The following is a 24,684-nucleotide window of genomic DNA, read 5'->3' on the forward strand; positions in this document are numbered from 1 at the left end:
CACAGCTCTGCGCTTTGTGCTCTTTTCATCTCATACAACATTGATCACCCCCTAATCATCTCACTGCGGACTCCTTCCGCATGATGGTGACATCACAGGTGCAATAAGCACACGGCTGCTATTCGGCTCTACAGGTTTTTAATAAAGGGAAGGACCTGTGATGAGGTCACCGTCATGTTATCGGGGACGATGCTCAGAGCCCCGGTGCCTGATCCCATGACTGTGGCATCTTCACATGTAACTCACGCAGTCATTCACTTACAGACAGGTGGTCGTTAGTATTCCATAACTGAGGCCGCGGGGGGTTGTAGGGGATGTAGTCAGCCTGTAATCTGCAAAGGGTTGAAGGACCTGTGATGTCAGAAGCGGCACATGGGACTCACTCACGGACACAGAGCGAAGGTGACTGATCACAAGACGGTAACATCACAGGTCCTGTAAGCACATGGCTGCTGTCAGGGACTGCATGTTTTAGGACCTTTTATGTCGTCTCCATCATGTGATCAGGGGCGGAGCATGTAACTCACTCACGGACATGTGGTTGTTAGTATTTTGATGCAGACTGCTCCTTATATTCTGTTTACAGACAGCGAGATTGCCTGAGAGAGTTCCACTAAACAGAGAAGTCTCAAACGACTGGCGTCCGTCTAGTTGGATCACGGATACGACCCCCCGGCGCTCCCCTTTTGTCCCTCAGATGGGAGATGAAGTGAGTTTGGAGTTTACTTTTTCTGTATGAACTTGCTTTATGTAGACAATTGGAAATACCATAGAAGTGATTGGTGCGGGTCTGACCAATGGGGCACCTGCAAACCCAGAAATAGGCGTGACCCTGAGTGAATTATATTGTATCTCCCATTCATGTTAACCCCTTAGTGACCGGCTTATTGTGCCTTAAGAACCAAGCAATATTCATTGTTACTTTGCAAGAGCCATAGCTTCTTGGCGTCACCATATGAGGGCTTGTGCGGGGTTTTGGAGGACATGGTGTATATTTGAATGCCACCACTCTGGGGGTACAGGTGTGTTGTATTTGTACTTCTGTTAATTTTTTATTTATTTTTTTTGTGCGGAGATTCCCCCACAGTGTATTGTTTTTATGGTGGTCACCATTCGGGAAGCGTAACCTGAGCACGTGATCTGGATCGGCACGATTACTGGGATACTAATTTTGTATAGATACTGTTTTTTTTTTACCTTTTGCATAGCAAAAACCTGTTTTCATAGAAAAACCATTTAACCTGCATGGCTGCATTCTGAGCCCCTTACCATTTTTATTTTTCTGGCAGTGGAGCTGGCAGGGCTTGTTTTTTGCAGGAAGAGTTAGTTTTTATTGGTATCAGTGTGAGGTACGTGTAACTTTTGGATTGGTTTTAATACGTTTTTTGGGAGGGGAACAAACTTAATGCCATAATTGCTGCTTTATTTTCCTAAATTTCCAGCTGAAAACGTGGGTATCGCTACTTGTTAAAAAATAAATCTTGTTATTTGTATAGCGCCAACCTATTCTGGAGCGCTTTCAGGTAATTTATTTATTAATTACCCCCCACCAAGCTGGGTACTCATTTGACCGACCTTGGAAGGCTGGAAGGCTGAGTCAACCTTCAGCCGGCTACCTGAACCATATGGGGATTGAACCGGCAACCTTCAGGTCATGAGCGAGAGCTTACACTCTGCGCCACACGAGGCTACTGCCATTACAAGGTGGACACTAAGCAAAAAAACAGTTAACTCCTTCTTCCAGCTATTCCCCTCCTGCAGGCACCAAGATGACCAGTGTCCTCAGGAGGCAGACCTCTCCGTTACCGGCCTTCATCTGTGACCTTCCAGACTCTGGGTATGCAGGGCTGGCACTGGACTCCCTCTGTTACCCCACTGAGGAGGGTGAACAGACTGGAGTAAACCAAGCCTCCCTGCCAACCAACTGGAGTAAACCAAGCCAACCTTCTGAGTGGTTAACTAGTATGTTGACCCGGACCCGACAGTCATAGCGGCCCTCCGAACTGGAGGACTCCCTACTTAAAGGCAGGTAGCACACACTCCTGGAGCAGTGTCATCCATGAATGTAAGTATTCAGCCCCCTCCTCCTTATCCATCTCTCTCTATTCCCCTCTCACCCACCACAACTACCACCATCTGCCTACTCTTCCAGCTGCCCTGGGACCTGATTACTGTACCGCTTATACCTTTATAGGGGTGCAGTTGTCTCCTCTTTAGTCTCCTTCCCTGTGACTTATTTTACTTGGAGGCCTTGGCTATGTTCTCGGTGGGGGAGTGGGGTTGTGGTTCTAGCTGCGCCGCGGCCCAGTCTGCTGTATTCTCCTGGGAGTGGAGTAGAGGTTTTTCTGTGTCCGGCTGTGGGGCGATGTTCTTCCATTGCTGCTACTGCTTGCAGCAGCGCTGCTTCTCTCTGCTGCCCCATTCCAATCCACGTATGGCATGCACTGCAGGCCTGGCGGTGGTGCGCAGAGGTGGTCCAGCAGCATTGTTTCTACACGGTCACCTGATGAGTTTACTGCGGCATTTGCCACATGCCCGGCTCCAGATCGCGGAGGGCTGTGAGTTGCTGGGCTGTATTCTGCTTGGGGCAAATACGCTAACATAAGTGGTGCTCTCCATGCCAGCGGGGGCGCAGGCACAAATCTAGGCTCTGGCTTCAGGCCTAAACGGGCCACTCTGCAAGGAAGGTGTAGCTAGTTGCTTCCCCAGGTGCAGCCAAGCCCTAATTAGAGGAAGGATTTTCTTCTTTCTCCAATCCCTCTCTTGCAAACGCCAATTTCCTGTCCTGCGTTTGGATCCCTTCTCTACCCATAAGGCCTACCCTCAGATCCTGTGCTAGATAAAATAGGTTTAGCTTTTCTCACGCCAGCAGGCTGACCCCAATAGTGCTTCCAGGCTACTTCCTTCACCTTGCAGTGACCAAATGGCACTTCAGTTCCTCTTCCAGAGCAGCTCTGGACCAGGTAAGTTCTATCTGGCAGCTAGTTCCCCTGCAGTACCCCTAGTGTTAGGCCTATACGGAAGTGCTCTACTGACTACTGTCCATGGTCTTTGGCAGCATGTCAAACTCCAGAGCTGAAGGCTCCAGGCAGTACCCAGGGGGAGCCACACACTGTGTGCTTTTGTATGTGGGCAATCTGAGCCAATTTGGCCAATTTGTCATAATTTTCTTCCATCCCGCGCATTCTACCTGCAACTGCCGAACCAGAGTGGATGCGTTCTGTTTCGTGCAGTGTTGACCTTACTAAAGTGTCCACCACCATCATAGACAGGTTGGATTGTATTACCGGTCTACTTTCCCCTAACACATCTTATGGAGAAGAATCCTCCATGCATGACCGCTCCAGTGGTAGATCATGGAAGCAGGCAAGGCTTTCTTGCTTGAGGCAGTCTTCCAGGTCCCCCACATCTTCATCCTGCCCAGTTCCCCTCGGGACGTGGTCGGAACTTTCCTACAGAGACTATAATCAAAGGATGAAATTTCTGAGTCTTCCTCTAATTTTGACTTTGATGACTAACGGGCATGTAGACTCTCTCTAATATGGTTTATAGTCACCGTGAAATATACCCTTCAGGTAAAAGACCAGACACCTACCGCATCTGCGGAAGTATTTTCCTTCAGATGCCCAAAACGTTCCCCACTCGAGAACATTTTCACCACGGAATGGAACCTTCCCGACAAATACTTCACCAAAGTGTTTCTTCCGGGAAGGGGTACATGACATCCAGTTATTCAAGAAGTGGTCGTCTTCACCACCAGTGGTTCCCCCCCAGTGTTGCGTTTATGGAAGCGCCCCACCCTTCTTATGGTCTATGCTTTGTCCTTTCAGAATATACATGACAAAAAAATTGGAATCTCTAGACAAAACGTCCTCTGAAGCAGTGAGTTATGCAAGTTAACCTGTTTTCGCTTCTACCTGAGTCAGTAGAGCCACTACTGAATGGTCTAAGCTATTGCGCCTCTTATCCAGAAAAATTAAGACATTGCAGATCATATTTGCCAGGAGGGAAAATTTATCTGCAAAGCCTCCCTGTATATGGCCAAACTCTTGGCTTGTGCGTTGGCAGCTTAGGTAGCTACTCGCCGAACTCTGTGGCATAAATCCTGGGCCTGGATTGCCACACCTAAGAGGTCTTAAACAGGCCTTCCTTTTTTTGGATCTCGCTTCTTCGGCGCCAGATTGGGTGAGATTATATCTGAGGCGACTGGTGGTAAGGGCTCTCTCCTACCACAGAACAAAGCCAGCCATGCGAGACCTGCGCAGAAAGACCTCAGTTTTGCTCCTTTTACTGCTCCAGTCCCTGGACCTTGGATAAGAAAAGTTTGAAACACGTTTCAAAGGAGGGTCTTGTCTTTTATTCCTTCCTGGTGCCCTCAAAGTCCTCTACCAAATGTTCCGCGTAAATGGTGGCGTCCACTTAAGCCATCCAGGGTGGGGTGATAACTTTCCCTATTCAAGGAGACCTGACTCGCTCATGTCTCGGATGCCTGAATTCGGGGGATCTTTTTCTCAGGCTGCTCCATAGAATTTTCTGCCCATACCCCAGATTGCTGCTTCAGTTCTCACACTTTTCGCTTGGGGCAAAATTGTTCCTGTCCTGAACACTTCAAGGGATTCTATTCCAATTTCTTTGTTGTACCCAAGAAGGATGAAGGTTGGCGCTGTAAGATCCCCTCTGGATTTAAAGAATTTAGATCAGTATGTCATTGCTCAATCCTTCTGCAGATTCGTCATTGGATCCATGGAACTGGGGGAGTTTCTGTCATCCATCGACATCAAGGATGCCTATCTGCATGTCCCCATCGATCCAGCGCATCAGTGACTCCTCTGCCTCGCCATCTTTCTGAACAATACCAATTCATGCCCTTTCAAGATCTTGGTGAAGGCTCCGACCCGGTTAGATAACCTGAAGAGAGTGTCCATCACACTGGACACTCTATCCAAGTTCAGATGGATCGTCCACCACCCAAGGACACCACCACCCCAAGTCCTTTCTCATCTGTACTTGCTGGGCCTCTCCAACATGGCACGAGTTTGTGTCCTACTCCTGAAGCTACATTTTCTCCATATAGAGGTGCACTCCCTACAAACTCTGAGCCTCATGACAACTCACCACTGCATAAGTCTGCTGGGTCTGCTGGTCTCCTTCCGTTGAGGCAATACCCTTCGGCCTATTCACACTCTGCCTTTTCAGTGAACCATCCTCTCTTGGTGGGACAAATTTGCAGACTCTTGATCAAGAAATCCGCCTACCTCTGCAGCTTCAATGTTCCCTTCTCTGGTGGTTGGACTCCCCTTAGATCCATCTGGGACGCTTCTTTCTGACTCTACACTGGCAGGTCCTCATCATGGAAGCCAGTTTCCTTGACTGAGGGGTACATTGCAGAAACTCAAGGCCCCTGGACAGTTAAAAATTCTGCTACACCATTAAACTTCTTGCAACTTTGGGCTTATCTCCTGTCGCTTCCAAAGTTTGCTCCCCAACTAACAGGTCTCACAGTACAGGTCTAAACCGACCACGCTACAGCTGTCATGTACATGAATCATCTAGGCAGGACTCATGTCATGGCAGAAGCCGCGAGGATCCTGACATGGCCTGAACCTCACCTTCCAGCACTCTCGGCGGTCCACATGCCTGGTGTGGACAATTAGATAGCTAATGTTCTGAGCAGGCAGTTCAGCTGGGATAATGGGAGCTATATCTTGACGTCTTTCAAGCTCTGTAAAAGATGTTACCTGGATGTCATGCTGATGGAGTCCAGAATCAATCAAAAGTTCCCCAACTTTTCTGTCAAGGTCCCGGGCCCCCCAATCTCAAGTAGTAGTTGCCCTCGTAATTCTCTAGGCTGACTTTCAGTTTCATCTTCTTTTCTGCGCTCCTTTCCAACTACATGCACGACTTCCCAGGAAGATCAAAATGGAAGGCTTCCCGGTGTTTCTTGTTGCACCAGACTGGCCTCAACACGCACCGTACGTGGATTTTGTAGACCTACTTGTTAAAACTCTGTGGCAACTTCCTCTTCAAGAAGATTATCTTTTACTGTGGCAACCATCTTCCACCCTAGCTTGTCTATGCTTCGTTTAATGGTGTGGCGGTTGAAACCGTGGTCCCGAGAGCCTGTGGATGTTTGGAAACCCGTAATTCAAGCTATAAAACCCCTCCTCCTCTTGGGTCTGCCATGGTCTGGAAAACTTTTTTTTCCACTGGTGTGATCACAACTTTCATCCTGGGCACTTCTCCCTATCCCACCACCTCTCCTTCCTCTAGGAGGGTCTGGATATGAGCTTGGGCCTCTGCTCTCTGAAAGGTTGGGTGTTGTGCTGTCCGTACGTTTCTGCTGGGGCAAGGGTCTCTCACGTTGTGCCTCCATACTGTTCTGTTCCTTCTTGGGACCTCAATTGGTACTGGGCACTCTGCAGTTTTTTCTCTTTGTGTCTGAGACATTCCGGCTAGTCTTTTGTTCTGGAAAGTGGCCTTTTCAGTGGTGGTCACCTCCATCGGTTGGGTTTGGGTTTCGGAACTAGCAGCTTTGTTGGCCAAGTCTCCGTTCACCAGCTTACATCATGACAAGCTTGTCCTGCATTACGTCCCCCCCCACCCTCCTTCCTGCCTAGGGGGGTGTTGGCTTTGAACAAAATGAACATCGTTCTTCATCTCCGCTTTGTATCCGGGGAGAGGGAGCTCTACCTTTTTTTTTGTTTATCTCAGATGGCCTTGTGACTTCCAGGGCTGTCATATGTTGGATCAGGTCAGCAGTGGCAGAGGCCTCCCTTTCGCATTACCGCACATTCTCCGACGACAGTGGGTGCCTCTTTGGCGGTACATATCGCTGCTTCTGCTCTTCGGATTTGTAAGGCCACTATGTGGACCTCTACTAACATTTGCAAAGTTCTACACTTTTGCATCTACGGATGCCTCTCTCGGTTGTGGAGTTTTAAAGACGGTCATAAACTGCATGCGTACGCTTCTATTCTTCCCCAACCCCCTGGGCACTACTCTGTAACATCCCACGGTCTTCAGCTGTATCCCACAATGACACGGACATTGTAACAGTTTTTCATGTTTTTATACAGTGTTTTTTTTTATATCTCTCTCTACTGCTTCGATACAGACTGGTCAGCTTGGTGCCAGCAGGGGGGTACAGCCAGTAGGAGGCGCTAACACTTTCTGCTTAGTGGCAGCAGTTATACCCGCGGTCCGAACTGTGTTCCCCAATGAATGAGATGTTACTGTAAGTACAGCAATCTGTCACTAAGAGGTTAATGGAGAATGGTGCGTAACGCCCGCCGGTCCTCAGGATTGGTGGTCCCACCTCGCTGGGGAAACGTATGGATATTGTGTGAAAACCCCTCTTCGAACTGTCCGTGGTGGAAGACTTGGTTCTCGTTGACCTCAGATTGTGTTTATAGGTCATCTACTTTCGGCAAGGTCACGAGGCTTACATCAACGCCGTCCAAAGAAGTAACCTGAGTATCGGTAACTCCTTGAAGGAACCGTGGAGGAAGTGTGTGCTTCGGGTAAGGTCTCTTCTGTGCTGCTTAGTTTATGGGGGTCTTGGAGGTGACTTAGGATTTGTATATCTGCATTTAGAGGATTTCCCTCCACGCGTCTCGGAGAGATTAACCCATTATGTTTTTGACCAGGACCAGGAATTGGTGAAAATTGTTGGGATCCGATATGAAATTGGACCTCCCACTTTGTGCTGTCTTAAACTTGCCCTGATAGACCATGTTAGTGGAAAGATCATGGAGCAATCCTTCTCTCTCAAGTATGTGCTTTGTTTTCATGTGTCTTTGATGTTAGAGGTTCTGTCATTGCTATCTGCATCCGTTAATCTATGTCCGAGGTGCTGCTGCATACAAGGTGCTGAGGAGCTGGTGAAGAGGCCGCAGCGCTCTGTGGACCCCCACCCTGTAAAGGAAGCCCTCCAGCGCCATGTACAGTGCGGCCCCTTCTATCCTCATGATCCCGCCCACTTGTCATAAACTGATGGCATGTCCTAGTGACGTGCCTTCGCCTTACAAGATAGGAAGACTACTTTCATTTGCATTGACTTCTATGGGATGTTTGCTTGATGCTTTGTGCCATAGATGCAAGTGACAACTTCCAGCTCCCCTAGAGTCCGGCTGTCGCTCAGCGCCACCTACAACAGTAAGTTGCCTGCAAAATGAGCACTGTGATTGTTGCAGCGTCTTATGCTAATAACGAGGATTCTGTCCGGTGGGCAAGCTGGGCCGCTGGTTGTGGACTGACCAGACTGGTAACCGCCCCAACAGCGCCTGTATGATGGGAACGTGACATGCAGGCGGTCTCCATGTTATCACCATGGCATTCAGTCGTGCGCATGCTCCATGACCTCGGACAGAATGTGTAGTGCATCCGTGCCTGTTGTGGGCAGATTCACCGCATCTTTATTTCCGTACGGCGCAGGAACAGTCGCGTTCATTTTGCAGGCATGCGTGGCGCACAGAGGCCAAGAAAGTTTTGCAAACTTCACCAGCTTTTAGACATTGGTCCCGGAGTGTGGCTCGCCGCGGGCCGTATCAGTCTTGGGGATTATAGACGCACACTTATTTTTGCGCATGTAATTCCCATGAACAGAACCTGCTGATTCCAATGGATTTATTCATATTTGCGTATTTTCATGGCGCACACCAAAAAAATGGAAGCCTGTCCTCTGTGTGTATTTATGCGCCAAAATACTGTAATAAGTACATGGAGCGTGTAAAGACGCAGCAGAAAACGCACCCAGTTGCGTACGTGTGTGGCCGATACCTGCGGTACACCCGTGTGAATACATCCTTACGGCCGCCCTCGGAGGGCTGACTGTGATACTGTATAAATGTACTCCTAAGGGCCTCGTTGGCACCGAGCGGTGTCCAATAATGCCTCGCTGTCCTGCATAGTAAGTCGGGGAGAAGGGGTAAGTGGATTGGATGGGTGCGGGTAGGTAGCTCCCATGCCTATGAAGCCAGCAGCGAGGTTTTCTATGTAAATGATCACACCCCTATGCAGCTTTCTAGGTGAGCGCCCCCTGCAGCCAGTGTGCGCTAAATGACCATGTTATGGCTGCGCTGACGGTTGTGCCATTCTCAGCGGCTCCCGGCTCATTGGCTGCTTCTACTGCAACCGAGGACTAACAGATAATGGCGCCCAGCCCATTGATGGCAGCACTGAGCTGCGACTCCACCTCCGTTATGTTGCCGGGGCGTTCTGTGTCAGAATACGACTGGATGGGAGGAAGACTCCGCCGCGGCACATAGGGAAGTCCTGCTGTGGTGCTGCATGTACAGACCCCACATAAGATGAGGTGGTGGGCTCGGGGCCTTATGTTTGAGGTGTGGGGACCGGGTGTAGAGAAGTAGCTCATTGCAGTATCTGCGGTGTCTCCATTGGAGTGCTATGAAGCGGTACTCATGCGGGCAAGCTCCCAGAACCATCAGCACCTCCTTCATTCCACCCGCTTGTTACTGGCAGGCAGCTTATCACGGGCGCGTCGCCCTTCTCCAGAAATGATAGACAACAAGCCCATCACAGCCGACGCTCTGCAGTGTTCAGGCTGCGCACTGCTTCCCACGTGTATTGGCAGCCGGTCGGCGATGCCGCTGTGAAGGATGGCGGATGCTCCTGTGGATGGAGGATTGCCAGGGGCGCTCTTGTACAGTAGATGGTCCATAAAATAACCAGCTAGCTTTTGGCTGCGTATTTTAATGCGTTTTTCCTCTTTAGATACCACGACATGCCGGATGTGATAGACTTCCTTGTCTTGAGGCAGATGTATGAACACGCACGCCGCACAGATTGGCAGGCAGGTAAGTTCACATTACCTGGCTTTCCTCTATGCATATCTCTCCGGCGTCTGCACGATGGCTCTGGTCTCCAACACCTTCACAGATTTAGTTTTTCACTTCCATTTTTCGGTCCCTGCGTTCCAAGAGCCATAATCTATATATATTTCATGTTTCCATTGACCTAGCTGTATGGGGCTTGTTTTTCTTGGCTTTGTCATTGGGGGACACAGTGAAGACCTCGGGTATAGCACCTGCCACTAGGAGGTGGACGACTCCTATCCACTGTACTCCTGTAGTCGCTCAGATAAATCCATTGTTCCATAGGAGGCAGTCTTCAATGTCCTGGAGCCCCTCGGACTGTTTGGATTCGCAGGGTGACAGGATTCCCCTATTACGCTATTGAGGAGGGACATCCGGGTTGCCACTAACTTTTCTGTGACTCCCCAGTAACGATGTTTTTGCTTAGATCCCTCTTCTCTCCTCCCAACCAAAGCGAGGTGACCAATGGCAAAGGATCAGGCTGGATATGGATGCGGTGGCGTGTGGCTCTTCTCCAGGGAAGGAGAGTATGCCGGCCCATAGTTTGCCTCCAGTCCTCTGCCCTTTCCCTCACAACCCACTCTACATGCGTCTGGGACTCTGGCAGCCCGTGTGCGAGGAGGAACCGTGCGCTTACCTTTAGGGGCGTGGTCATTCCCATTGGGCGGGCTTCTCTGGGCATGCTTGGGGGGAATTCCAACCGCTCCTTCGAGCCTGGCGGTCGTACAATTTGCTTCCGATAGCCGCGACGATGTGCGTTGCCCACACGGCTTTGGTTGACTCACCTTCCGGCCTTCACCGCGCACTTTTGGTTGCCAATCTCTCGAACGCTTCTCCTTCCAGCCTGCCCTAATCGCATCACGAGAAGTAGGCATTCCCTTCTGATGGGCACTCGGCTCTGGCCTCCATACGATTTTGGCTGATTCCCACTTTCAGGGGTGGAATTTCTGCTTCTAGTGATCAGTCGCGCTTAAATTTTACTATTTTCCTGCAGCTCTTTTGCCCCACAGGGTGGGGGGTGGACCGCCTGGACCTGGCTAAGACTTGCCCTAGGCAGCTCCTCCACCCTAGCCCACCCGTAGCGCTCCTCTTGTTGGTACCACTTTACACACACATTGCAGCCATTTATTTTCCTCTGCACATAAAGCTAGAATATCAGATTCCAGGGGGGAACCTAGGAAGTGGTGCACGGCCATTGCGACACACTTTGCTTGCTCCCATTGTTACCCCAAATTCTCATGTGGTCAGCATGAGCCTCTTTGCATGAGCGGCCTGCTTCCCAGACCAGTCGGTGAACCTGTCCCAGGGACATTCGCCGCTGTGCCCTTACAGGGCCCTAAACCCAAATGGACATGCTCCCTCTCAGTAGCGGTTGTGGAGATGCTGGGCAGGACCTCCAGCCAGAACCCAACTATATATGGTCTCATGCTGTGGAATCGTTCCTACCAGAAGGCAGGACCTCAAAATGTCAACGGTCCCCAAGGTCACACGGTCATACACCGCCTGCAATCCTTTCAGGGGCAGCTCCCACTCCAAGGGCAAAATATCAGACACCAACTCTTCCTTAGATGAGGAACACTCTTCCAAAGTCTCCGCTATGGTAGACCCTTTCATAGAGATGGTTTAAGAGATACATGTGCAAGACAAGCTTAACGTGCCACATCAGATTCCTTCTCCCTCCACATCCTAGACATTCTCCACTCGTGCGGAATTTGAGCAGGTCATGGCCGAAGAGTTGTCAGTTCCCTGATTAAGGCTTTTTCGAATGCTTGGACGTAATGTATCTATTCCCTTAGGGATTGATTTAAAAGGATGGCTTTCCTCACCTACGGAGGATGCTCCAGGGTCTCGCCCATCCATACACACTACCTTGCCCCTGGAAGATGCTTCATCTTTCAAGGACCAGCACTATAAACTGTTGGAATCCTTCATCAGATCCTCTTATGGGACGACCGTGTCGGCACTCTTCCAATCCGCATGGGCGTTCCGAGGCATCCTATCCGCTGCTCCCCAGGAGGAGTTAGCTGAGCTCACCCTTCGGTTCTCCAGAGCAGGCAAGTTCCTTTTGTCAGGCCTACTGGATTGCTGGCAGGCTACTAGCATGTTCCTCCCCACTTTCTGTGGCAATTCGCCGCACTTTGTGGCTGGAGTATCGGTAAGCAGATTTCATCTCCCAAAAGTCCAACTGTTTTTTCCTTCACGGCAGCAGCCTAGACGAGGTTTGTTTCTGATGCAACACATGGAAAAAGTTCTCCTCTTCCATTATACAAGTCCGTTCTACAGTGCACTGCCAAGAGGAAGAGGCCTTTTCCTTCTTTTTGTTGCTCCAGTCCTCATCCTTTGGTGTTGGGCCAGTCGCCTCAGGATTGCTAAAAAACTGCATCCAACAAAGTTCTCCTCGGCGAAGTTGTCCGCATGAAAGGTGGTTTACACCATGCCGTCTAGGCTGGGGGTCCGCCTCCTGCTATTCAGGGACGTGGGCTGATTCCTGGGTGTGTGAGATCGTCTCTTCGGGGTACGCGATATTTTCGTTATACACTGCCAGAGCGCTTCTCCACCATCAGATCTAGCCAGACCCTACCAGTACCTTCAAGTCATTCTAGATATGAGGTGTCATCGTATCAGTTCCTTCTCGCAAACTGTTTACCAGATTTTACTTTAACCTGTTTATTCCCAGAAAGGATGGATCGGTTCGCTCGGCCATAAGTCTGAAGCTCCTGCGTCTCTACGTCAAAGTGTAATTTTAGTATGAACCTCGTCAGAGCGATGATTGCTTGTATGGATCCAGGTGAATGTCTATCTCAACATCCTGATTTGCCTGCTCCACCAGCTTTTTCTTTGGTTTGCTCTTCTGTTGGCTCCTTTCCAATTCATCGCCTTGCCATTGGACCTAGCAACGGCTCCATGAGTGTTCATAAGGGTCCTCTCAGCTGTTGTGGCGCTTATTCATTCCACAGGGATAGTAGCAATTCCTTATCTGGATGGCAAACTGATTAAGACAGCATCCCTCAGGAACATTGAGGAGACCCTCAACAACTCTGAGGTGCTTCGGGTGGATCGTTGATTCTGAAGTCCAATCCAGCCCCATCGTGTCTGCTCACTTTTCTCAGCCTATTCTTCGAGGCTGTTCAGGTGAAAGAACTTCAAGAGACTGGCTCACGCTTCTCCAGCAATGCGTCCACCTTCTGCTGTCAGACTCCAGTCTCCATCTACAAGGACATGCTGGGACTCATGGTTGCCACATTCCAGGTGGTCCTATATGCGCAAATGGTGGGGGGAGGTTCCTGCGGCAGCTAGTTGTTTGATAACCAGACATATGACAGTGAGAAAGAGGAGGGATAGAGCGGATCTCCTGGGGCCCACAGTAGTATGAGATAAAGTAGGCTCAAAACAAGGGAGAAGACGACGGGAGCGAATGGCTTGGATGTCTTGGACAATGTATCAAGTTCCTTTTAACTACACTCATAAGTCACCTCATAGGAGAAAAATGTCATAGGAAGGGATGAAGGAACATAAAATTCAGAATGTAATACACGCACATCTACGGGCTCCTGCCATGCAGTTTTATGGTTCGGGGCAGACGAGACCGTGCGTGGCTGTGACACTCGCTTATGGGTGGGGTCTTCTGCTTGGTTGTCTCTGTGGCACATTTGGCTTTCCATCCCCCAGGCATGCACTCTTCTGGACTGGGACTCCAGACATCCCTCTGATGAACTGGCTTACTCTTGGGGTTATTACTGTAAGGAATTAACCCTATTGATATGCCTGACTCTACATGATTTAAATCACATACATGTTTAAGGACCGTCCAGGAAGGTCACATGATTTAATGGATTTTAACCATTTCCAATCCACTGTCTGACTTTTAAAGAGATTTTGATTTGAAGGCTGTACAGCTCCGATGTCGGAAGACATCCAGCAGGGTATTCTTACTGTAGATTACTGGCCGCTCTGTTGTTGGGGGCCTCTCCAGCATGTCCCATACCGCAGCACTGTCTCTAGCCAGCAGATGGCGTCATTGTATAATGGCAGGAAGAGAGAACCCCCTAGGAAACCCTGAATCTAATATTGGATTGCAAAGGGTTAAGAGGTATTTCAGAACTTTAAGACAAGTCATCGGTAGTTGATCAACGAAGGACTGCTGCTCAGGATCCCTACCGATCAGCTGATTGTTTGGCCTGATGTCCGTGCAGAGGACAAGTGATCGGGGCAGAAGTGTGAGAGCCAGCTTCACTCCCATTGAATCGAAACAGAGCCCTGCCTCCTATTGGCTCCTCATTGTGGTCAGAACGGCATGTCCGACCCTGACTGCAATGAGGAGCCAGAAGTGTAATAGAAGCAGAGCAATCCCTTTGATTTCAATGAGAGTGAAGCCGACTCATACACTTCGGCTTATGACATCCGACCCGCTGCACTGACAGCGGAATAAATGATCAGCTGATAGACGGGGATCTCTGTTAATAAACTACTGATGACTTCTCCTCAGGGTAGGTTGCCGGTAGTTAAAGTCTTGGAATAACTTACAGCTTTAAGCAGGCAGAGAACAGTGTTGAAGGACCTTTTGGCCTCCACCTCTCACAGACTCTATAGTATTGGCCATCTCGTATATGCACCCAAAAAGTATAAAACTACAGCCCATGGACTATAGCTCAACCCCTCCTACTGCAGGGGACTAAGGAGGAAGGAGAGGAAAGGATAGAAAAAGCAGAGTAAAATTGGCAGTTTTAGAGAGACCGGTGCAGGAGATATAAAGGGAAGATCAGAGCGTTTTATACAGCTGGCCAACTAGTCAGCCTATGGAAGAGGTAGAGGCCGCTGCCACCACGGGGCATGGCACAAACAGCGTAGGACACATGGCAGCATGAGTTGCTGGCATTGTTTTGTAAAATGTTGTGTGCCATCATATGGGTGACTGTGAATCTGGAGTTCTACCCATGCAGCTAGTATAAGGATATTATTAAGGCTGTGTCTTTCACTCCTGGTGTAGGTGACCGCTTCCGCTCTATAATAGATGACGCTTGGTGGTTTGGAATGGTTATCGGACAAGAGCCGTATCAATCTGAATATCCAGACAGCCTGTTCCAGTGCTACACTGTGAAGTAAGAGCAAGGAGTCCCGTGTCATCCACAAAAACCTCTCAGTGCACCTATTAATACACTTTACACATCTCTTCGCAGGTGGGATAATGGAGAGACTGAGAAGCTGAGTCCCTGGGACATGGATGCCATCCCCGATAATAGTACGTCCTAGTTGGAGAGTCAAATTTTTCTGAGTTATCTAATACTTCATTTGTTTGTTACATTGCCACTAGGAGGCGGACACTACGGTAAAAAAAAGTGGAGGCTCCTCCTATCATCTGTACCCTTCCTGCAGGCACCAAGCTGATTAGTTTTGGCTTGGTGTCCATAGGGGGCAAGCCTCTCCATTACCGATCCTTAATTGTTAACCATTCTGGATCTTTGAATACAGGGCTGGCACTGAACTCACCCTGTTACCCCACTAAGGAGGGCAAACTGGCTGGAGTTAACTAGTCTGTCAGTACAAACCCTTAGAAGGCAAGGTGGCACGGTTAACGTTACACAAAGGCAGGCGAGCACAGAGGCGTGCACTAACGTCCCAGGGATCTACAATCCAGGGCTGATAGGGGAGTATTACTTCGCCAGGTAAGTTGACTTGCTCTCTCCGTCGCTACCACCGCCATCGGCAATACCACCCCCTCCTCTGTGCTTTCAGCTTCCCTATCCCATAAGGACCTCTATTGTCCTGAGCACCCTTTTCCTGGCACATACCTCAAGGAGTCGGCTCCATGCACTACTTCCTTGCTTGTCTTTCGCTGCAAGCATCCTGCTGCTTCGTTCCCACTCTGAAGTGGCTGGGGGATGGCTTCTCCTGGGTCTTTCACCAGTCGGCCCATTTTTTTCGCCGCCTGCTAGTGGCCTGCTCATGAAGGCTGTAACACAGCGCTGCCAAGAACTTGTAGGAGACCATCAACCTCACATTTGCACTTGTCTGCGGACCTCCATGGCATTTTTCTGGCCTTCCTTAACGACTAACTGAAGCTCTGGCTTTCGCCTAGCCGTGGCACTTTAGGTAACGTGGGCAATGATGTTGCGGTCCATTCACACCTCCTTCTGGCATGGTGAGGGCCCTTCTGCCTATTCTCCTCCAGTCTGCCCAGTACTGAATACCCTATCGGTTCCTACATCTTCAATATAGACCGCCTACCGCCCCTACTTCTTCCTCCTTGCATACTTTCTGCTGAGACCAGTGGTGCCCCTAACTAGCAGTTCAAGAACCACTCCAGACCAGGTAAACTCTGCTGGGCGGCTAACGACCCTTCTCTGTTGCTCCTCCTTCAGTGCCTCTAGCAATAGGCCATTTACAAGTCGCTCTGACTACTGTCCACAGGCCTTTTGGCATCATGTCCAATTCTGTAGCTGCAGGCTCCACAAAAGGCCTAGCCAGAGCCACATACATTGCGTGTTCTCGCTGCAGTACGAAGAATCTAATGGCTGGATGTTCTTAAAGGGGTTGTCTCGTGGCAAACATCAAAATTTTACCTTACCCCATTCCCCCTGTCACCCCCCCTGGCATAAAATAGCAATTTAAAGCGGTTTTTAAACCGCTTGCTACTCACTGATCCGACGAAATATGAAGTTATAAAAATCTTCTCCCTAAGATGGCCGCCGGTCCTTTCCCAGGGATGCACTGCGGTTTTCTCCCATGGTGCACCGCGGGTCTTTTCCCATGGTGCACCGTGGGCTCTGTGCGGTCCATTGCCGATTCCAGCCTCCTGATTGGCTGGAATCGGCACACGTGACGGGGCGCAACTACGATGACGCGGTGACCAGCTCTCCGGCACGAGCGGCCCCATTCACCAGGCAGAAGCACGGACTGCGCAAGCGTGTCTAAAAACGCCAGAAGACAGCAGAATTGGACGGATCCATGGAGACGGGGACGCCAGCAACGGAGGGGGTAAGTGTATAACTTCTGTATGGCTCATATTTAATGCACGATGTACATTACAAAGTGCATTAATATGGCCATACAGAAGTGCTGAACCCCACTTGCTGCCGCGGGACAACCCCTTTAAGGACAGAAATGTCCAAGAAGGTTGGGAAATATTGTGGAATGAGTTTCTCAAAGCACAATCATTACCAATCCCTAAAAGAAGGAAGAATGGGAAGCATTTAAAGAGACCTGGATGGATGAACACAGAACTTGTACACATGTTAAAGAGGGAGAAAAATATGTTTATCAAATGGAAAGAGGGGGGATATCTAAAGAAGAATATAATGGGGTCTGCAGAAACTGTAGGGCAAGTGTCAGAAAAGATAAAGCTAATAATGAATAGAGGCTTGTAAGAGAGGCCAAAAGCAATAAAAAAGGAGTTGGAGGTCAAAAGTAAAAGAGCCAACTATGCTATAGAATGTTTACAGGATGAAAATGGTGAATTGGTTAAAAAATTATGTTTAGAACACCGAACATTTACATCCTATTTTATCTGTTTTCTCTCAGAAAGTAAATGTAACATCAACTGATCTTCCCTGTGCTATTGGGGGAATAAAAGAATGCAGGCTATCTATATGCAGAGAGATGGTGAGGGAACACTTAGCTAACTTACATGAACCCAAGTCTCAAGGTCCAGATGAATTACATCCTAGGATACTAAAGGAAGCAGCGGAGGTAATTGCTGAACCACTCGCAATTATCTGTGAAAATTTTTGGAAAACAGGAGAAGTCCTAGGTGATTAAAAAAGAGCAAATGTTGTCCCTATCTTTAAAAAAGGGCATAAAGTAGATATCCAGGAAACTACAGGCCTGTGAGCCTGACTTCAATACCGGGAAATATTTTTTAACAGATTATTTAAACAGGGTGTATGCAAGTGCTTGGATGGGAATGGAGTAATTAACCAGAGCCAGCATGGGTTTGTAACAAACAAGTCATGTCAGACTAATCTAATTTCCTTCTATGACAGAATCACCGACTGGGTTAATCAAGGAAATGCGGTGCATATAGTATATCTTGGCTTTAGTAAAGCATTTGACAAAGTATCTCATACCATACTTATTGAAAAAATTACCAAATATTGAATTGACAAGGCAACTGTTAGGTGGATTCACAACTGGCTGCGTGATCGTACTCAGAGAGTGGTCATAAATGGCTGCACATCCAAGTGGAAGAATGTATCAAGTGGGGACCACAAGGCTCTGTCCTGGGCCCAGTGTTGGCCAACATTGTTATAGATGATCTGAAGGAGGGAATCGATGGGAAACTTATCAAATCTGCCGATGACACAAAGCTAGGAGGGATAGCTAACACTAGGGAAGAGAGAGAGGATTCAAAAAGATCTAGAAAAGCTTGTACAGTGGGCGGCGACTAACAGAATGGTATTTAACAAGGAGAAATGAAAGTCCTACATCTGGGCAAGAAAAATGAAGAAAGCACAAACAGAATGGGAGGAATTGGGCTAAGCAGCAGCACATGTGAAAAAGACTTGGGTATTCTAATAGATCATAGACTGAACATGAGTCAATAATGTGATGCAGCAGCCAAAAAGGCAAACAATTCTGGGATGTATTAAAAGAAGCATAGAGTCTAGATCACGTGAGGTCATTATCCCCTCTACTCATCCTTAGTCAGACCTCATCTGGAATACTGGGTCCAGTTCTGGGCACCCCACTTTAAAAAAGACATCGACAAACAGGAGCAAGTTCAGAGAAGAGTTACCAAGATGGTGAGCGGTCTGCAAATCATGTCCTATGAGGAACGGGTAAAGGATCTGGGAATGTTTAGCAGAAGAGAAGGCTGAGAGGAGACTTAATAGCTGTCTACAAATATCTGAAGGGCTGTCATAGTGCAGAGGGATCAGCCCTATTCTCATCTGTACAAGGAAAGACTAGAAGCAATGGGATGAAACTGAAAGGGAGGCGACACAGATTAGATATTAGACAGTGAGGGGGATCAATGAGTGGAACAGGTTGTCACGGGACGTGGGGAGCTCTCCTTCAATGGAAGTGTTCAAACAAAGGCTGGACAAATATCTGGGATGATTTAGTAAATCCTGCATTGAGCAGGGGGTCGGACCCGATGACCCTGGAGGTCCCTTCCAACTCTACTATTCTAGAAGTACCAAATTCCCATGTGGGCAGTCTGAGCCATTATGCCACAATTTTCTTTCCTTAAAGGGGTTGTCCCGCGGCAGCAAGTGGGTCTATACACTTCTGTATGGCCATATTAATGCACTTTGTAATGTACATCGTGCATTAATTATGAGCCATACAGAAGTTATAAAAAGTTTTTCACTTACCTGCTCCGCTGCTGGCGTCCTCGTTCCCATGGAGCCGTCTAATTTTCGCCGTCTAAAATGGTCGAATGGCCAAATTAGATGCGCTTGCGCAGTCCGGGTCTTCTGCTTTCTTCAATGGGGCTCCGTGTAGCTCCGCCCCGTCACGTGCCGATTCCAGCCAGTCAGGAGGCTGGAATCGGCAATGGACCGCACAGAAGAGCTGTGGTCCACAGAGGAAGAGGATCCCGGCGGCCATCTTCAGCCAGTAAGTATAGAAGTCACCGGAGTGCGGGGATTAAGGTAAGCGCTGAGCCGTTTTTTTTTTATGTCCCTGCATCGGGGTTGTCTCGCGCTGAACGGGGGGGGGGGGGGGGGGGGGGGGGGGTTGAAAAAAAAAAAACCCAGTTTCGGCGCGGGACAACCCCTTTAAGACAGGCCACCGGTGAACCACTCAGACACTGCTCCTGTGTAGCCCTTGTCAAGTGCTGAACTAGAATTGGCGCGCTCTTGCGATGCTGTCAGACCTTATTAAACTGTCAATCGCAGAATGTTGGGCAATACTCGTTGTCTCGAGTGGCAGGTCCCAGAAATGGGCTAGGCCTCCTCCTGTGAGGTGATTTTCTAGCTTGCCTGCATCGGCATCTCCTCCAGTTCCTGTGTCAACATGTTCGGCGTTCTCTCCCAGAGATAAGTCACTGTGAAGGCTAACTTTCAAGTGCTGACCTGGATGATGAACAGGCATCACTCCGATGGCACATGTCCATACAATCCTGACCAGCAGCAGCAGCCGCATTATTTCTCATGTATGTTTATTCACTAGAGCAGAGTCATGAAACGTCAGGTTGGGGGCGTAATCACAACGACTGCTTGCGCCCCGCCATTTTAGCGTCTGTACAGATGCCGTTTTACAGCTATTGTCTACATTGTAGTGTAAGGCAGCACCATTACCTCCCTCTTTAGGAGGTGCAGATATCTTACTGCTAGGCTCAGTGTCTGAGCTCACCGCCTACTAGAGGCTAAGAACGGTACTACCCCCCCCCCCCCCTCCCATTCAGATAGTGGGAATAAATGTTACTGCTGGCCTCTGATATGCATGGTATATAATCACTTGCGTTCCTGTCCTCAGTCCGGAGCAATAGGCCCCTTATAGGTCAGCCATGCTATCTGCGGGATCTATAACTGCTGCTTCTGCAGTCTTCGTGACCCTCCATTATAATGCCAGAGAGATTCACTATGTAACTTTTTTCTGCCCGCCGCTTTCCCAGGATAGTAGTTTGCCCTTTTTGACGGTGGCAAACTACTCGCACACAGCATGTTTCTTTTCGCCCTTCTTGCCCGTTTCTTTTGCCCCTGCAGGGACAGCCTCTCCACCCCCTCTACTAATTTGCCAGCGCTTTCTTGTCGATCGCCTTTTTCTACCTTCCTAGCAACGGGAATGCTTCTAGCCTTCACATTGCTGTGTCCTACAAAAAGCTCTTGCTGGCGGCGGCGGTTGGGCCTCTTGCTAACTGCCGGCGGTGGTCGGGCCTCTTGCTAGCTGCCGGCGGTGGTCGGGCCTCTTGCTAGCTGCCGGCGGTGGTCGGGCCTCTTGCTAGCTGCCGGCGGTGGTCGGGCCTCTTGCTAGCTGCCGGCGGTGGTCGGGCCTCTTGCTAGCTGCCGGCGGTGGTCGGGCCTCTTGCTAGCTGCCGGCGGTGGTCGGGCCTCTTGCTAGCTGCCGCCGCCGGTCGGGCCTCTTGGTAGCTAGGCGCCGCCGCTGAGCTAGCTGCCCGCCGCCGGTCGGGCCTCTTGGTAGCTAGCCGCCGCCGGTCGGGCCTCTTGGTAGCTAGCCGCCGCCGGTCGGGCCTCTTGGTAGCTAGCCGCCGCCGGTCGGGCCTCTTGCCAGCCGCCGCCAGGAACAGGCTGGTCACAAAAATTGCATTTTCTTGCCCCTTCCCCTTGGGTTCTGCTGTAGAGCGTCCCGAGGTCTTCTGTGTCCCCAGTGACAGACGAGAAAACAGGAGTTTTGTTGCTGTAAAGTCTGGCCACGCTCTTTGGGGACACGGCCCCCGGCCGGTGCTTCATCAGGACTGGCGCTGGCAAGTCTTCTGTGTTCTTCAATCCGGCATGAAGTTTTTCCTGGCATTTACCGCGCACGACGAACATCGTCAGACATAAGGAACGCGATCTTTACGCTGTGAGTCGTGCGTATTCCAAAGTGGTACTAATGCAAACTACAGGACGTCCCACAAATAATGAGCCCCGCGCCGCTGCCGAGGGGGAATGAAGTTCTTCACGCAGAGAATAATAAAAAATTAAATGTCTTGGGGAAAAAAAAAAGTACAGCAACCCCCCCTCCCCCCCCCCAAACCACTATATAAGCATGGCCGTAATCGCACCGAGCCGTAGTATAAAGGTATCGGGTCGTTTCTGTTGCCGTTTGTGCGCCGTAGAAACAAGACGCACCGAGAGATGGCGGGAAAAAATCCTCATTTCTGGTGCATGAGTCACATGGCATGATGAAAACCAAGGTTTGGCCTGAGGAAGAGCCCGAGAGGTGGAAGCTGCATCAGGTATTACTGTAGCCAGTAGAGGGCGCACATCTACAGGATCAGCTGGGAACGATCATTGTACATCGGCACTGAGGCTTTGCTTTCTCTCTGCCTTCCAAAAATGGTTTAAGTTCTACAATGTGTCTCAAATTCCCAAAAAAGTGCCAATAAAAACTTCGGCAGAAACATCCCTCCTCCGGGGGTGACGACCGACATGAGAAAGCTGTGGCAATGAAAAAATCCCCCAAAAATGGCACCTTTAGGTGTCCAAGATGGGCCGAGTCACCAAGGGGTTAAAGGTGCTTACTGACGGCATGCTTTATCACTTACTGCTTTGTAGTCGTTCCACCTGAAGAACCCGGAACCAGTATCTCCATAACGGAGGAGGAGCGGGACACCCTGTTGTACTGCCCCCAGGAGGGCGAATGGGGGAGCGGAGACCAAGACAGCGAATGTGAGCGAATTATCTGTGGCATCGATCAGCTCCTTAATCAAGGTGAGATGCTGAATGAGGGTCTGGGGGGGCACCCAGTGTGGTGCATGCATGAGGGTCTGGGGGGCATCGGGTGTGGTGCAGGCACAGGGGTCTGGGGGGCATCGGGTGTGGTGCAGGCACGGGGGTCTGGGAGGCGTCGGGTGTGGTGCAGGCACGGGGGTCTGGGGGGCGTCAGGTGTGGTGCAGGCACGGGGGTCTGGGGGGCGTCGGGTGTGGTGCAGGCACGGGGGTCTGTAGGGGGGCGTCGGGTGTGGTGCAGGCACGGGGGTCTGGGAGGCGTCGGGTGTGGTGCAGGCACGGGGGTCTGGGAGGCGTCGGGTGTGGTGCAGGCACGGGGGTCTGGGAGGCGTCGGGTGTGGTGCAGGCACGGGGGTCTGGGAGGCGTCGGGTGTGGTGCAGGCACGGGGGTCTGGGAGGCGTCGGGTGTGGTGCAGGCACGGGGGTCTGGGAGGCGTCGGGTGTGGTGCAGGCACGGGGGTCTGGGAGGCGTCGGGTGTGGTGCAGGCACGGGGGTCTGGGAGGCGTCGGGTGTGGTGCAGGCACGGGGGTCTGTAGGGGGGCGTCGGGTGTAGTGCAGGCACGGGGGTCTGGGGGGCATCGGGTGTGGTGCAGGCACGGGGGTCTGGGAGGCGTCGGGTGTGGTGCAGGCACGGGGGTCCGCGCCCCATAGGGATGCATTGGAACCCGCAGGTAGTTAAATACCCGCGGATGGTATTTAAAAGTGAACTAAAAAATTTCTGGAGCATGAAAAAAAATGGCCACGCTCCATGTAGGTGCGGATCAGGCGTGCGGCGCTCAGAGCACAGGGCTACATTGGCCTCCAGCATGAAAAATAAAAGGCAATTACAGGGCATCCGCAGCCGATCTGATTTTCCCCATGGACACGAGGCCTAAGATGTGAATGCCCCCCACCCTCTGGCCGACTGTCGGCGGACCCCTGGGATGCATCAGAGCCCCTGCCTGCTTCGGTCTGTTGCGGACCCCTTGGCTTGTCTGACCAGACTGGCTCATCACAGGGCCCACGTTTGTGTTAGGTAGACATCCGCTTGTAGTCGTCACTGAGCTGTTGCATCCTGGAGAGTATATAGCCTCTATGATCGGGTAACAGCCGGCCGAGGTCTGCAGCAGCGCCAACGCTACACAAGCTTTTAGCCATGAGGGGGCGCTATACTAAGTTGGTCTTGCAGCAGATTTCACCCCAGGCGGGGGTTACATTAGCTTCCAACATAACTGCAGTGCATTCTGGTCGCCCCGGGGCTTCCGTCACACAGACCTGTTTGCGCACAATTCGTAAAAGAATCTGTCATCAGAAAATGACATTTTAGAGATCACATTTTAATCTTAAACATATGTAAGTCTTTAGTGCCCCCCCCCCCCCCCCCGTGTATACAGATAACACAGGATCCACCATTCACAATAGTCACAGCTCACCTCCTCCTCTCCCTGTACAGGCAGGATTACACTGAGAGGTGACACCTATATATAGATAATACAGGACCCACCATTCACAATAGTCACAGCTCACCACCTCCCCTCCCTGTACAGGCAGGATTATATATAGATAACACAGGATCCACCATTCACAATAGTCACAGCTCCCCTCCTCCCCTCCCTGTACAGGCCGGATTATATATAGATAACACAGGATCCATCATTCACAATAGTCACAGCTCACCTCCTCCCCTCCCTGTACAGACAGGATTACACTGAGAGGAGACACCTATATGTAGATAACACAGGACCCACTATTCACAATAGTCACAGCTCACCTCCTCCCCTCCCTGCACATGCAGGATTACACTGAGAAGAGACACAGATAACACAGGAGCCGCCATTCACAATAGTCACAGCTCACCTCCCCCCTCCTCCCTCCCCTCCCTGTACAGGTAGGATTATACTGAGAGGAGACACCTACATATAGATAACACAGGACCACCATTCACAATAGTCACAGCTCACCTCCTCTCCTCCCTGTACAGGCAGTATTACACTAAGGGGAGACATTTATATATAGATAACACAGGATCCACCATTCAGAATAGTCACAGCTCCCCTCCTCCCCTCCCTGCACAGACAGGATTACACTGAGAGGAGACACCTATGTATAGATAACACAGGAACCACCATTCACAATAGTCACAGCTCACCTCCTCCCCTCCCTGTACAGGCAGGATTACACTGAGAGGAGACACCTATATATAGATAATACAGGACCGACCATTCACAATAGTCACAGCTCACTTCCTCCCCTCCCTGTACAGAAAGCATTACACTAAGAGGAGACACCTATAAATAGATAACACGGGGTCCACCATTCACAATAGTCACAGCTCACCTCCTCCTCTCCCTGTACAGACAGGATTACACTGAGAGGTGACACCTATATATAGATAACACAGGATCCACCATTCACAATAGTCACAGCTCACCTCCTCCCCTCCCTGTACAGAAAGGATTACACTGAGAGGAGACACCTATATATAGATAACACAGGATCCACCATTCACAATAGTCACAGCTCACCTCCTCCAGCTCCC

At 50.2% G+C, this 24,684-nt stretch overlaps 1 protein-coding gene across 1 annotated transcript in view; it reads left to right on the forward strand.

The window, feature by feature from the left end:
- The window catches only part of BRWD1 (bromodomain and WD repeat domain containing 1), a 123,346-nt gene that overhangs the window by 79,364 nt on the left and 19,298 nt on the right, over positions 1 to 24,684 (forward strand). Inside the window, exons 24-30 of the mRNA XM_066598957.1 lie at positions 587 to 709; positions 7,413 to 7,520; positions 7,647 to 7,771; positions 9,733 to 9,815; positions 14,821 to 14,932; positions 15,011 to 15,072; positions 21,992 to 22,147. Of these exons, the coding sequence (XP_066455054.1) occupies positions 587 to 709; positions 7,413 to 7,520; positions 7,647 to 7,771; positions 9,733 to 9,815; positions 14,821 to 14,932; positions 15,011 to 15,072; positions 21,992 to 22,147 (769 nt within the window). The remainder of the gene's footprint in view (positions 1 to 586; positions 710 to 7,412; positions 7,521 to 7,646; positions 7,772 to 9,732; positions 9,816 to 14,820; positions 14,933 to 15,010; positions 15,073 to 21,991; positions 22,148 to 24,684) is intronic.

Source organism: Eleutherodactylus coqui, chromosome 4 (genome assembly GCF_035609145.1).
Source record: "Eleutherodactylus coqui strain aEleCoq1 chromosome 4, aEleCoq1.hap1, whole genome shotgun sequence".
Lineage (NCBI taxonomy): Eukaryota > Metazoa > Chordata > Amphibia > Anura > Eleutherodactylidae > Eleutherodactylus > Eleutherodactylus coqui.